Raw genomic sequence first — 16,009 nt, 5'->3', positions numbered from 1 at the left:
CTTCCCCAGACAGCCTGCTAAGGCGGGGGGGGAGGAAGCGAAGATAGAAGGGGTTTAAACTTTAAACCCCTTCTCAGCTGGGGAAGGGGAGGGGAGGCCCCCTAGAATAGAATGGAGAGAGAAGGGGTTTAAACTTTAAACCCCTTCTCTCTTCGCTCTCCCCCCCGCCCGCCTTGGCAGGCCTGCTGGGGAAGCAAAAGGGGGGGGCATCTTCAAAAGCCTCCCCTTCCCCAGTCGGTTTAAACCCCTTCTCAGCTGGAGAAGGGAAGGGAAGGCTTTTGAAAATGCCCCCCTTTGCCTCCTCTTCTGACATCACTTCCGGTGATGTCAGGGGGTGTGGCATATGCTAATGAGTTATTATGCTAATAGCTTATTAGGTATGCTAATGAGCTCCTGCAGCTCTTTTTCTACGAAATGACCCCTGCATACAGATATAAATCTAATAAAGTTTTACCATTCACACATTAAATCTTCTGGAGTTTTAGCAGTCTTTCGTCATGCAGACTTGCCCCAAATCATACTTCGCTGGTGTATAGAGGCTTTTCCCTCTGTGTACTCATCGGCTGCAATGAGATGGGGCCTTTTCTGTAGTGATGCCTCAGTTGTGTAACTCCCTCACTGCTGCCGTTTGCTTGGTGCCTACTTTTTAAAAAGTTTCTGACATCAAGTACAGGACATTCTAGCTATCAGTGACATTGTCACTGGATACTACTATTATTATTCATGTCTTCAAATGTATGCATGGTGGACACAGTCACAATTTGGCTTTGATTGATTTAGCTTTCTAGGCTCTTCTTGTTTTCAGGAACATGGTATTCCAACTGATATGGGATATGCTGTGGCCCCTCACCATTCTGGTGTCTACCCTGTTCATGTTCAGCTTTATGATGCATGGAAGAAAGTCTGGAATATCAAAATCACCAGCACAGAAGAGTATCCACATTTGAAACCTGCCCGATACAGAAGGGGCTTCATCCATAAAAGTATCATGGTAAGGGGGGGGGGGGTCCTGATCGTCTGTGTTCCAGTTACTTTTTCAGTTTTTTGTGAGCAATTTCAAGAGAGAACAAATGTTATATTAGCTCAGAGTACTGAAAGTTCACTTTGTCTGTAGCACATATGTCAAGCACAGTCATTATTTTTGACAAGCGGTGGCTAACAGAAGTCAGTATTTTAAGCTTTTCTTCTGATCAGCATGACAGTGTCTGATTATGCTGTCCTTTGTTGGAACTGAGCACAAACAGCAAACTTGTTCTGGGGGTCAACTAGAAATAGGGGGTCATAGAATCCTTCTCCCCACCAATTCCACCAACACAGTATTTCTCCACTGGCATCCTCCTCCTTGTGCTTGTCTACAGTACGCTGGTATTTTCTTGTTGGACTGTGGGATTCACAGTCTTGTTGGACTGTGGGCATCTTCATTCACTACAGTATCTGACATCAAAACAGCAAATGGCAACTAAGAACCAAAACTGTACTAAGCTATACCATTTCAGGTAGAGGTGTAACTGAGTGTTTGAATGTTCCCCTGCATAGAAGCGTTCCCTACATTTTTTCTACACATATAAGATCCTACATATACTACATGTTAAGAGTATTTTATGTAGAAGTACACTTTTATATACCATCCCACCATTCCAGTAGAAACAGAATGAAACTAGCTTTGCCCAAAGTGCAAACAACCCCAAATAGAAAACAGTCAACTTGTCTGTATAAAAGAGAGTCCTTACTTTTTTAAAAATAGTGAAGCCAGAATCATGTAGGTTTTGAGCGCCCGAAGACCAAACATCAGAAAGTCACAAACAACTGGTAAACATGTTGATTACTGCAGCTAAAATTACCATAGCAATGAAATGGAAGGATACACATCCCCCTAACATCCAACATTGGACGCACAAAGTTTGGGACATTTTTATGCTAGAAAATTTCAACACTCTATATACAGAAACACAAATGGAATGCAATTTAATGAGTCCTTTAAATGTATGGTACCCTATAATTGACAAAATGGATATAGATAAATTCGATTGGGAATCGATTAGAAAGGTTAAGTTTAAGCTCCTACTATATAATTAGATTTACCATAATAACTCCTACAAGCACCGCCTGACAAGTTAAACCATAGAGCTACATACATGTTGTAATGCTTTTAGAGTCCAATGCGGTATTGAAGTTAAAGATATGTTACTTTTTATATTCCAGTGTTCACAGATGCACTTTTTGCCTCACTTCCTGCTCACAGACGGTTTTAATGTTTTATTGTAAACGGATAGTGATCCTAAGACAAATCTAAGCATGTTATTGATAGTTTCCATACCCCAGACATTACTACCCTTTGTAGTTATTTACATGCACAGTGTTCTTATTGTATGTTTTTTTAATATATTGTTTCTTGTTATCGTTGTTTTATATAGTTGTTTACTAATTGAAAATTATTAATAAAAATATGATTTTTTTTAAAAAAATGTAGGTTTTGAGCCAGCACTGGCAAACACTATTTATTTATTTAATTTTTTATTTAGATTTGCTAGGCCACCCTTCCCTGCAAGCAGGGCTCAGGTCGGCTTACAAGAAATAATACAGTTAAAACCAACATTAAAATGCCTATAATGTATCAGGAAATACACATGGACTGAATTATTTTACTCTGGCTCTGCTGGACTATCTTATCTCTGCTAAATACCATTTTTTCAATATCTCACTATCATCACCCAACAGAGAGTGCCAGACCTCAGACTGTCCCATCGCTGTCCTCAGCCGAATGCTGGAGGAATGTCGCTGCCTTGCAAGCCCCGTGGAAAGATAATAGATCCGGTAGGATGTGGATGTTCTCCGGCAGAGTGTCCCACCCGGCTGGGGCCGAGGCCGAAAAAGCCCTGGCCCTAGTTGAGGACAGCCAGATCTCTCTCAGGTTTGGGACCACAAGCAAGTTCTTATTCCCAGAGTGTAACGTTCTTCTGGGGGCAGACTGAGAGAGGCGGCCCCAAAGCAAACAGGCCACTGTGTTTGATACCAACTAAAACTTCCAAGTTGTCTTCAAAGGTAGTTCTGGATAGAATGCGTTCCAGCAGTCCAGGCTAGAGATTAATGAAAATATGAATCAGTATAGACAGGTCAGCTGAGTTAAGAAGGGAAGACATTGCATAGACAAGTTGCTTCTTATCAAGCACAAAGTTGGACCCATGAGCATCCCCAAACTTTTCACTGATTGGCTAAATACAGCCAAACCCACTCTGAAGTTGACAGACCTCATCCAGAAGATCACCTTTCCTGACCAGTATCACTTCTGCCATACCTGAGTTCATTTTCTGCTTGTTTACCTTCATCCACTCACCACACCATTCGGGTGCCTTGGCCTAGGAACAGGAGACCTGCTTCTGAAGACTTATTTAATGATAGGCATAACTGAGCATTATGTGCTTATGAAGCCCAATTCCAAAGCCACAGATGATCTAATTCAGGGGGCTGACATATATATTAAACAGCACTGGCAAAAATGGAGACAAAACATTCAAGTGTGTTAAGAAATAAATGAATGTTGTTAACTTACATATATGATAAACAAATGTCGGTTAAAGGCATAACCAAAGATAAATTAAGAAGCGTTCCAGCAAAGTTGTGTTGTTCTGGGAATTCTTTGCACAGTGGTGCACTGGAATATAATGTTGTGCCAGTTGCTGGCATGCTGTTATATGCATGCAGCTTCTTTGCATTTTCCTGTCAAGAAAAATACGCATTTAAGTCCTGCTGGTTGCAGTGGGAGAGTTAAACACATGTTACATCTTTCCATTAAAAGCAATTGAACTCTGAAGTGCTTTACTTTAGCTAGATCATGCCCTGACTGTCCTTTTTCTCTACAGGTTCTTCCTCGACAAACCTGTGGCCTTTTTACACATACTATTTTCTACAAGGAATACCCTGGAGGCCCAAAAGAACTAAACAAGAGTATACAGGGAGGGGAGCTTTTTTTCACGGTTGTTCTCAACCCAGTAAGTGCCTAAATTATTTTTATATGCTTGATAAAAGGCTAGCCACAGTGAACCATCTTACATGCAGTTGTGAAAAGAGTGCTAAGCTTTTACAATTTTCAGAATATTTTTCTTTAGTGGGTCTGTTTCTGATATGTTTACGGTCAGGCACTCTTGCTTGGATTGCAAAATTTAATAATACTAGGCTTCATATTGCTTACTGTTCATAAAATGGTGGTAAAAGTTCTGAGCAAGCCCTGTGTTCAGTTGCCCGCGCCAAAGTGCTGCGGCCCAGGAGAAGCCTGAAGAGCCCCGCATCTGGCTTTCACAGGCCCGCGCAGAAGCGCTGGGGCCAGGTGGAGGCCCGGAGAGCCCCGCAGCCGGGTCCCCCGGGCCCGCACAGAGCCGGGGGGATGCCCAGAGAGCCCCGCAGCCAGGTCCCCTGGGCCCACACAGAAGCGCTGGGGCCAGGGGGAGGCCCGGAGAGCCCTGCTGCTGGGTTCCCCGGGCCTGCGCAGAAGCGCTGTGGCTCGGGAACCGCCCAGAGAGCCCCACCGGCGGTAAGTAAGGGATCCACGGGGTGGTGGGGGCTTGATGGGGGGGGAGAGCCTCCCTCCATCTCTTTGCCATCTTTCCCTCCTTCTTCCCTTCTCTCTTTCTTTCTTTCCCGCCTTTTTCTCTTCTCTTTTTTCCTCCTTTCCGTCTTTCCCTCCTTCTTCCCTTCTCTCTCTTTCTTTCCCTCCTTCTTTCCTTCTCTTCCTTTCCCTCTTTCCTTATATCTTTTTATCCCCTCTTTCCTTCCTTCTTTTCCTCTTTCTTTCCTTCTCTTTCTTTCCCTCTTTCCTTCCTTCTTTCCTTCTCTCTACACTCTCTCTTTCCTTCCCTCTTTCCTCCTCCTGTGGCCCAACTCTAGTGAGAAGGGGTTTAAATTTTAAACCCCTTCTCTCTTTGCTCCCCTCCCCCACAGGCCAGCTCCCCCCCTTTTGCTTCCCCTTCTGACATCACTTCCGGTGATGTCAGGGGGAGTGGCATATGCTAATAGCCTAGTAGCTCATTAGCATACCATATGCTAATGAGCTCCTGCAGCTCTTTTTCTGCGAAATGACCCCTGGGTACTACACAAAAAATCTCAAGGGGAAACTCATAAGAACATAAGATGAGCCTGCTGGATCAGACCAATAGTCCATCTAGTCCAGGATCCTGTCTCACACAGTGGCCAACAAGTTCTTCTGGATGGCTAACAACAAGGCATAGAGGCTGAGGCCTTCCCCTGATGTTGCCTCCTGGCTCTGCTCCTGCAGATCCCCAGTCTCTCAGGAGAGGTTGTTTCAACCAGCAGTGGACCCCATCGGGTTGCCCTAGGAGTCTATATACCAGGCATCTTGACACAAGTGGACACAAAGATGGATGCCAGAACTGGCAGGCCCTATAATCATGCCTAGGCAGCAACCCTGGGAAGCACATGAGATCTTGTTCTGACAGCTGCAATGCCCTCTGCCCTGCCGACGTCTGCATACTCGGACAATGGATTTGCCTCAGCCCCTAATCCTATCAATCTCGCCTCATTCTTCCTCCCCACATTTCCTTTATAACCAAAATTCCTGATTTCTATTCCTTTTCCACATCCCAAACTCAGGTGGCTCATCAAGCAGTATTGTTTCCATTTTGATTAGGTTAAATTAGCAGTACATTCGTTCTGCAACCATTGGAGGAAGCAATCAGGAACCCAACCCCAATTGTACTTTACATCCAGAAGAGAACCTCTGGTCTCTTTTGTCCACTCCTGGGAACTCTACACAGCGTTTCCAAACTACGGTCCCGGTCACATGGGCAGGAAAATGCGGGGGGGAAACGTGGCTGTTAGCCCCGGGGCTAAAAACCACGCAGTAGCTCGAGCAGACCTACTGATCGAGGTCCCGTGGTAGGGGGGAGGTGCCGATCACTCCACAGTCCTGCGGCGCGGCAAAGAAGCGGGGTGTGGGGAAACGGGGTTGGGGTTTTTTTAAACTCAAATGTGTGCATGCTCCCTTGGGTGCTTGTACGCATCCGTGGAGACTTTGGAAAAAAAAACCTTTTCTCGAGGGGACATGGGCGGGCGCTGGAACTACCACCAGGAACGCGATCAGACGCCCACCCTTGCCCCGCGGTTTTAGGAAACTAGTACCTCCGAGGTACTAGTTTTTTACCGCGCATCTTCCCGCGGGAAGCCTTGGGTTCGCCACGGGAGCTCGATGCTTCCCAGATGTGGCGGTGAGATCACGCCTGGAAAATGCGCCTATCTCCCGTCCCTCTAGCGTGCCTAATGCTCCGTGTGACTGCAGCCTACATTGTTTTATAGAGGACCACACCCAAAGAGTGGTGGTCAATGGCATCTCATCAATTTTTATCAATGATCTGGATGAAGGGGTAGAAGGGCTACTCATTAAATTTGCTAATGATACCAAATTGGGAGGAGTATCAAATACCCCAAAAGACCTGAATACTCTGAATACAACAAGACCTGAATACTCTGGAGAAGTGGGCAGTTGCAAACAGGATGCAATCCAACAAAGATAAAAGCACAGTATTACATCTGGACCACATACTGGATGGGGGATACGTTTCTGGGGAGCAGTGTATGCAAAAGAGTGGTAAGGGTGGACTGTAAACTAAATATGAGCAGTCAGTGTGATGCGGTGGCAAAAAAGGCAAATTCAGTCTTGGGTTGTATTAAAAGGGCCATAGCATTAAAATTGCAGGAGGTCATAGCCCCTCTGTATACTGCCTTGGTCAGGCTGCAACTTGAGTACTGTGTGCAGTTCTGGAGGCCTCACTTCAAAAAAGATGTGGACAAAATCGAGAGGGTGTAGAAGAGAGCGACGAGGATGATCAGGGGTCTGGAGACTGAGCCCTACGAGGAAATGTTTAGTTGGAGAAGAGGAGATTGAGGGGGGGACATGATTGCTCTCTTTTGAAAGGCTGTGCTTTGGAGGAGGGCAAGGAGCTGTTCTAGTTGGCAGCAGAGGATAGGACCTGAAGTGACGGGTTTAAATTACATGCAGAAAGTTATTGGCTGGATATTAGGAAAAAGTTTTTCACGGTCAGAGTGGTTCAAAGGTGGAATCAGCTGCCTAGGGAGGTGGTTAGCTCCCCTTCACTGACAGCCTTCAAGAAGAGGCTGGACGAATATTTGTCAGAGGTGCTTTAAGCTGGTCCTGCACCGGGCAGGGGGTTGGACTAGATGGTCTGTATGGCCCCTTCCAACTCGATGATTCTGTGATTCTATTCCTGATTAATCTCATCAGTGTTTTGTTCTGAGGGACCCCTAGCAAGCCCTCTGGATACATTTTTCGGTATAACTAGCCCATCACAGCCCCATTGCTTTGTTCTTGTTTGTGCCTACCAAAACGCACCCCTAATATACTGGATCCTTCCTCAATGTGAAGCGCTGGTCGTTTTGCCATCTCTCCTTCTTCACAGCTCCTTGACTTCTTCAGGAAAGGTAGCTATTGCCTCACTCCCCACTATTCTCCTACATGTTTCCCAAAGGATCATGGGGATGCTTTTGGAAGATTCATTATGACCTAGGTCAGGGGTGTCGAACTCATTTGTAATGAGGGGCAGGTGTGACATAATTGAGACCTTGTTGGGCCGGGCCATATGTGTCATAAAATGTAATGCCGGGTAGCGGGGATATAAACTTTATAAAGGACACAAACACAAAGATTTTTTAACTTTTAAAAAATGCTTAAAACATTACCACTCTTGCAATAGTTTGTTTGTTTAACAGTGTCTGATGACACCTCTTGCTCTGAATTATTGCATCAAAATGTCTGTGCTGTTGCAATCTTGAGTGTACTGTTCAAGTGTGTATCTTTAAGCTGCAAACCTACTTTTGATTTATTGACATTCACTACAGAAATCTCATGCTCAGAGTTCTGAGCCTAGGATCCAGGGGAAAACATGAAATGGCTGGGCATTGTGAGCTTTTGTACATAATTTGCTTTGTGTGCTGGTCAAGAACACGAGAAGGCATCATGACACAGACTGAGGCTGTGTGTTTGTCTACAAAACTAGTTTTCCTCAGTGGTCAGTATCAGCCTAATATCTGGGAAGTCTAAGTTCAAAATCCCCAAAGGAAATGTGCTAGGTGAACTTGGTCTGGACACACAGTCTCAGCCTAATCCACCTCACTGGCTTGTTGTTATTCCTCATCTAAATAGTTCAAATGGCTTTCCTACTGAGAAAGATTGGATCATGAGGGCATGAATACAGTGAAAAGGAGGAGGGAACCCAGTTGCACCCAGGAGAGCCACAGCATAACAAGCCCAACAAAGCACACACATTGTAGCAAGGCACACAAAACCTCATACCTTGGATATAATGCTGTTGGTCTTAAAGTTGCTGCTTTGTATTTCTCCCATGCAATTGAGGCAGCCGATTTTATTTATTTATTCATTCAATTTATACCCCGCTCTCCCCGCCAAGACAGGTTCAGGGCAGCTGTCCTGACAAGCAAAGCAAACTCTCCCTCCTTCCCTCCCTTGCTTTGGGGAGGAGCCTCAGCCAATGGAAGGGAAGAAAGGCTTTTTTTTAATTTATGGTGCGATTGAGGCAGCCTGGCCAGGAAGCAAGCTCTGGCTCATTCCCTCCCTCTGATTGGGAAGGGGAGGGAGTGCAGGGAACAGAAGCTTGTCTATCTATCTCTGTTGAGCAACTGAGAGAGTCTGGCAAAGCAAGCTACAATGCAGCAGCAGCAGAACTGGAAGAAGAAGCAGGAGGCAGCCAGTTCCACTGTGCGCCTAATAGAAGCCCTCCAGGGGCCTGATTCAGCCCACGGGCCGCATACAGCCGGACTGGACTAGCAGAAAGGGGGATGATTGGAAAAGTGCTGAAGGTACCACTCTTGAGTGCCCCTATAAGCTGCCGGTGGTTGCTCTTGGGGGTGGGGCTTCCCCCACTGGCCATTGATGGGCAGGAGCCCACAAAATTGGGGAATCCCCTGCCCCCACTTGGGGACTGGCATTCCTATTCAGTCAAGATCTGAAAAGCTCATTAAGTGAAAGCATACAGTATAGAGTTTTCCCTCCACCACATACACAACCATCAGGAGTCAGTTAATGGTACCTATAAATGTGCCTTGGCTGCAAAGCTCTTTGTGTTCATCAGGCATGTAGAACATCTGTTTTCTACCAGACACTGGAAGTCCTTAACTTAGTGTCTGCTTTTAAAACAACAGTTGCAGGCTGCTGAAGACCAGGCGTGCAGCTGGAAAACCCTGTCTCAATATTCTTTGTAGCCAATGATTTAGCCCACCCATTCAGAGATAGCAAGGCTAGTGTACATAATTTATTTTTTCACTTAATTCAGTTAGTAATGACAGAATTTCTTATCTGTACCTATTTGTTCTTTCAAGAGTGGTTCCATCACTTGAGGGAAACACTCAGGACCAATGTAGGCAGCAGAGGGAGTGATCTTTCTGCCTCATAAAGCCCTAAGTCTCTGAGGTTTTGTCCTGTGTATCAGGAAAAGTAGACATCTTTTCCTCCATTATTTTTCAACTGCTGGCTTTCTCGTTTGAAAAGGCTTCATCGTTTTACATTTCTCCAGAGAAATGTATTCTTTTAATACTTCATCGTTTCATTTTCCCTTCATATCTATGAACTGAATAAGTAAGGGTTTCATTTGGGGGTCTTTCTTTCTTTCTGTCTGTCTGTCTTTCTGTTTGTCGTTCTTTCTTCATATTACTTCATATTTCTTCCTGACATCGGATATCTTTTGCCTTATTCAGAGCACAGGTTGTTTGATGTATATGTGTTTTTAAAAAGATTATCCCTGTTTAGGTAAATTAATGCTACCATTTATTTTTTTTAACATGACTCTGTTGGCACTTCAGGGGACAGTTTACCTACTTATTGCATATTACTCCCAGAAATGCCTGATTGTGTAGTGGTTAAGTGTGCAGACTCTAATCTGGGAGAACCGGGTTTGATTCCCCACTCCTCCACTTGTACCTGCTGGATGACCTTGGGCAAGCCATTGTTCTGGCACACCTGTTCTTGAAAAAGAACAGTTTCTGTCAGAGTTCTCTCGGCCCCACCTACCTCACAGGGTGTCTGTTGTGGGGAGGGGAAGGGAAAGGAGTTTGTAAGCCGCTCTGAGACTCCCTTGGGTAGTGAAAGGCGGGGTATAAATCCAATCTCCTCCTCCTCTTCTTCTTCTGATTGCCATGCTGATCTTTCTTCATTTTTAGGTCAGTGATACTATTATCATCACTGAAGAATGTTCATTTTGATGGCACTGTGGTAGATTTTCTGTGTATGCTTGTTCATCCACAGTAAGAGCTCCACTGCTTTTTAAATTTTCTCCCTTCCTTCCTTGGGCAAACCCACTATCATAATGTGAGAAAGATGTAAAGTCTCAGTGAAGTATGCTGTTACCATGATCTCCTCCTTCAGTGAGTTAGAAATAAAACAAATTAGGAAATATTTTTATGTTCTGTGGATTCAAAGAGACAGAGGCCCTTCATCAGGGCCTACTTTCTAATGAAATGAAGTAACAGAAGTCTTTAGGGAGGTGGGCTGTATTAAATACACCCAGGTCTTTGTAGGTTACATGGAATCTCTCACTCTTAGACTCTATAGCCTTTGGAAACCACCATTCTGTTAAAATTTCCATCTGCTCTTATAGGTATACTTCTCCAAACAATATTTTCTTGTTTCCAAGTTTTTTTCTGACTCTGATCCTTCTCTTGCTGTTCATGTAGTTGTTGTGTACCACAAGGATGCAACACAGCATGGCAATGCTATTGTTACCCAAATAGGCAGTCTCCTAATTAGGGGGAATTAGCTTTGAGGAGACAGAGTAAGAGGGGGTAGGGGGGGTCAATAGGTTTTTGGGGGACCCATTCTCCTAAAATAGGCATCTCTCTGGGGTGTGGAGGGGACAGTAAACAGCCAGCTACCTTTACACTTCTAAACTGCATGTCCATGCTTGTTTCTTGATAGGCATCCATTTTGTGTCATTTTAGGCCAGGCAGTGTCTTGCTCTTATGATTTTTGAGATGATGTTTTAAGAAGGGTGTTCATGGCTATTCTAGCTATAAACCGCCCCTCAGCAAGAGAATGGGTCTTACTGCTAACTGTATGATATCCAGAACAGACGATGACAGTTTTGGATCCAAGCAGATTTATGTTCTCAGAAAAACAGTTACGGTATTGATATCCAGTAAGTCTTTGAAATTTCGTTTTTCAATGCTACTTCAAGAGGAAGGTTCAAAGGGCACAGATAACATGGGAGTTATTGAAGGTAATTGAAACCTTGAAGTATTCTGTTGTTCTACCTATATAACCCTGTATGAACCTACAGCCCAACTTAGGTCCATTCAACAGGGCTTGCTGGCTGTGCCCTCTACTTGCCAGTGTGGTTATCCATGGCAAGGGAACATCCCCACATGGTGGCATCCCTAGTTCTTTGGAGTGGGCTTCCAGAAGACATAAATGATGGCATGTGGCCAACAAAATTGTGTCCTCTTCTGGAGGGCTTTCTCTGTCTAATACCCATCATGGAGAGATCTAATACTCATCATGAAGAGATCATTACTCTCTGTTTTTCTTAGGCATATGAAAAAAATGATCTTGTTTAATTACTAGTGCTTCTCTCTTTTTATCTTTAACTGATCATTAGCTGCTTTGACCTTCAGATAAGGAGGCACGTATATTTTAAATTGCATATATAATATTGGCTTGCACAATTTTTATATTCCCATGGCCAAATAGATATATTCTCATATCTGAATGCCTTTTTTCAGCAGAGTACAGTGGTTAGATTATTTGATTAAGGCTGGGCAGGTCTTGGTTCAACTTGGGGAGAGGCCATGGCTCAGTGGTAAAGCATCTGCTTAGCAGGCAGAAGATCCAGTCCCCAGCATCTTCAGCTGAACGGTACAGGTAGCAGATTATGTGAAAGGCCTCTGCCTAAGACCCTAGAGAGCCACTGACAGTCTGAATAGGCAATAGTAACCTTGATGGACCAAGGATTCTGATTCAGTATAAGGCAACGTCATGTGTACATGTCCCCACATCAGACATGAAGCACACTGAGTGATCTTGGGAAGTTTCACTTTCCAGTGTTCATATATTTGCAGCTGTTGCTTGATGGAGTTGTCTCCTTGCAAATACAGGGTTGATGTTTTCAGCCAGCTTGTCTCTGCTGAATGGACCTAAGAACGGGTGCCTGAGTGAATACTCTATCCTGGGAACCCACAGCCAAAGGGGGGACATTACACTGGAGAGCCACTGCCACTCTGAGTAGACCTGGGGGGGAGGGGAGAAGTTTGCAATACCCAGCCATTTTATATTCCTAGGCTCAAAGCAGTTTATATTTTTTGTTTCTGTTGTGATCCTTGTGCTTTTTCTTGATGTTTTATTTTTAAAATTGCATTGCCAAACCCGACTATTCCCCAACCTTTCCATTTTAGGCAGGCATCTTTGGGGGGTGGGGGTGGGAGGTGTCAGTTATCAAAGTTATTAAAGTCAGTTATTAAATAAACAAAATATTGCAACAGTTTTAAGCATATTTGTATTTTAAGAAAAAAATATCGTTAATTGTGTTTGTACCTTTTATAAAGTTTATATCCCTGCTACCTGGCATTTCATTTTATGACATGCATGGCCTGGCCCCACAAGGTTCAATTTATGTCGGATCCGGCCCTTGTAACACATGAGCTTGACACCCTTGCATTATCAGATTGTTGTGAAGAAAATATAAACAGCAGAGAACTATGTATGCTACCCTGAGATGTTTGGGCGAGGGGGGGGGAGTGGAATAAAAATACAATAGATTCTACTCATGCTTTCTTCCATTGTAAAAATTACATCTTTTCCCCCCTCACTAAGTTCAGGCCATGTGTTCTAGTAGAGTTTGCCTCATTTTGGTTACACTGGGAGCAATATGTCAGAGATGTTGTTGAGTTTCTCATGTTAGAGTTGGATTTCTGAGTGCTTCAGAGAAAAATGATCCTGACACTGATAGCTATCAGAGTAAAATGACTCTCCTCTGTGTTTCCCTGGCAACAGCACATGAGATTAGGACTTTAATTAAACAAAAAAAAAAAAGGGAAAGCACCTGGGCCCAATTTAATACAAACAGAACTATTCAAAATTGACCCAGACTGGTGGGCACAGATTTTGGCTGCCTTTTTCACTGAAATAAAACAGGAAATATGCCGGAAATCTGGTGCAGTGCAATAATTGTTCCAATTTATAAAAGGGGGGACCCGACAGACCCGATGAATTACCATCCAGTAAGTTTGCTATCCACTATAGGAAAACGTTATGCTGCAGTGCTTCCCGAAAAGCTGGAATCTTGGGTTGAAGGAAACAAGGAACAGGCTGGTTTTAGAAAAGGAGCACGTACCATAAACCATTGCCATACCCTCCAGTTCTTGGTTGATAAATACACGAGTTCTGGAGAAGGCATGTTGGCAACTGCCTTCATGGACCTAAAATCAGTGTTTGATACAATCTCTAGACCCCGGCTATGGGAAAAGCTGAGTAAATATGGCATTGAACCATGTCTCCTTTACTTAATTCAACAGCTCTATAACCATCCCTCTGCCCGGGTTAGATGCGGGAAGTTAGGACAGCTATTGAAGCCTTTCATCCCAGACAATGGAGTCAAGCAGGGATGTTTACTTGCACCCCTGTTGTTCAATTTATATATAAATGACCTCAGACCCTGTATCCTGAAGGAAGCATGTCATCTTCCACATTTATCCAAGCATGAAGTTCCAATCCTCCTATATGCTGATGATGCAGTGATAATGTCTAGATCAATAGTGGGCCTCCACAAGCTGATAAAAAAATTCGAGCTTTACTGTTATCATGAGGGCTTTTCCATCAATGTGGTGAAATCCAAAGTCATAGTATTCACCAAAAGGAAAAAGGGGGAAATCTTCAAATGGGACATAGCAGGCCAACCTATGGAACAGGTCAATCACTTTAAATATCTGGGAATCCACTTTGAAGCATCTCTTACATTGAAAACACAGTTGGATCTAGCAAGGAACACAGCTTTGAGAGTAGGGAAGATAATTGTAAAATACTTCTACTAATCAGGAGGCCAATCTGTCCCCTCGACCTTAAAGGTATTTAATGCTAAGGTTCTAAATCAATTCCTGTATGGTGCAGAATTTTAGATTCAGGCCACTTCTGAAAAAATGGATTCCATCCAGTATGACTTTTTCCGACACTTATTGGCTACTCCTAGATGTGTCTCGGGCATAGCACTGAGAGCAGAACTAGGCGAATTATCAATAGAAGCTAGGGCTTAGATTAAAGCATTTTTCTTTAAAGTAAAGGTTTTAAAATCTGAGGGAGGATCTACTCTACTTGGGCTTATCCAGGCAGATACACATTACAGCCAATGGGTTCAACTATTGGAAAAGAAAATGAAATGCCTAGGAATAGCAAATGATATGATTAAAAATACAGAAACTAAAGACATTAGAAGACACATTTTAAAAACTGTAAGGAAATTGGATGTTACAAGTACGTCTATTAGGGCGCGCAGGGTATGTTCAACACTTCATTTGGGAATTGCCCTCCTGATGCAACTGCGGAAATATTTTTAGCAATTGACAGTACCAAAACTAAGAGCTTTTACTTTGGCAAGACTGAACATTCTTCCCTCGGCAGTTTTGGAGGGCAAATATAATAAAGTATCATACTCTAATAGAACATGCAGATGTTCATATCATACAATCGAAACCATTGAACATATGATTATGAGGTGCCCTATATTCGATGAGCTGAGGGCTAATTTAGTCACCCCTTTACTTAAAGATATCGAACTGCTAAATGTGCGAGCCCAGGTCTCATGGCTCCTATCAGATACCAATGATCGTGTCACCCTCTCAGTGGCAAAATTCACAGGCACAGTAATCAAATATAAGAGAAATAATACTGAGTAAGGTCTTTTAAAATATTTTCTTTGGTTCTAATGTCTGCTTAAGGTGATAGCCATATGAGCAGTGATAGGTAGATAGATGATAGATAAGTAAGTAGGTAGGTAGATAGATAGATAGATGGATGGACGGACAGACAGACAGACAGACTCCTCTGTGCTGGTTATAGATTTGCTATATGTTTAAATGATGGTTGCCAATTCCGGGTTGGGAAATTCCTGGAGATTTGGGAGTGGAGCCTGGGGAGGCCAGGGTTTGGAGAGCCAAGGGTTCTCACCAGGGTATAAGACCATAGAGTCTGCCCTCCAAAGCAGCCACTTTCTTCAGGGGAACTGATTGCTGACATTTTTGGTTCAGTTGTAATTCTGGGAGATCCCTAGGCCCCACCTGGAGGCTGGCAACCCTAGCACAAATGTATATAACCACCCTGTTCTGAGTTTTTCTTGTAATCTTAAAGTTCAGCAACAGCAGTTAAACACCAGCTGGTCTTACTGAGGTTGAGATACCTCTTTGCCTCCCCTCCCCTATTATTTATATAAATCCAAGTTTTTGAAAGGTCTGCCAAGTTAGAAGGGGGGTTGAACACTTAGCCTATGTAGTGCTTTTCAGAATTTTCCCCAAGCGATATTGTTTGCAGGTAAAAGTAAAAAAATGGGAGCCCTCCCCAAAAGGGAATACTTCAAAAACGTAGTCATGTTTTCACAGTATGAATGTCAGTGTCAGCAAAGATTTCTTTTTTTTCAAGCAAGTATCTGAATTGGATTACAACCATTTGTTCTCCTGGGACATTGCATCCATCCAGCTTTGTCAGCACAGTTAAATATATATTCTGGGTTAACGGAATCATGCTTCAGTTCAGAGTTTCCAAAGATGAGACGCTCCCAGTCTCCTAAGGGCTTCTTGTGAATGATAAAGAAAAGAAACATTTAAGTTTTGAACTGGAAATAAGCAGAAACAGAGTACTACCTTTGAGTACTATATTTGTTTTCTAAGACTTTCTAATAAAACATGACAGAAAGACATTATCTGTCTCTGTGAGCCCATAGAAGAGCAATTCTACCCAAGGGGCAAGTTGAGTTCAACATACAAACATACC

General features: G+C 43.5%; 1 protein-coding gene across 1 annotated transcript in view; it reads left to right on the top strand.

The window, feature by feature from the left end:
• Window positions 1-16,009, top strand: part of LOC107105874 (bifunctional heparan sulfate N-deacetylase/N-sulfotransferase 3) — a 104,736-nt gene that overhangs the window by 55,274 nt on the left and 33,453 nt on the right. The window contains exons 4-5 of the mRNA XM_015405921.1: window positions 806-991; window positions 3,861-3,989. Coding sequence (XP_015261407.1) covers window positions 806-991; window positions 3,861-3,989 — 315 coding nt within the window. The remainder of the gene's footprint in view (window positions 1-805; window positions 992-3,860; window positions 3,990-16,009) is intronic.

Source organism: Gekko japonicus, unplaced genomic scaffold (genome assembly GCF_001447785.1).
Source record: "Gekko japonicus isolate JY-2015 unplaced genomic scaffold, Gekko_japonicus_V1.1 scaffold264, whole genome shotgun sequence".
In the NCBI taxonomy this organism is placed as follows: Eukaryota; Metazoa; Chordata; class Lepidosauria; order Squamata; family Gekkonidae; genus Gekko; species Gekko japonicus.
The sequence above is the reverse complement of the archived record's forward strand: the minus strand, read 5'-3'. Positions and strand labels throughout refer to the sequence as shown.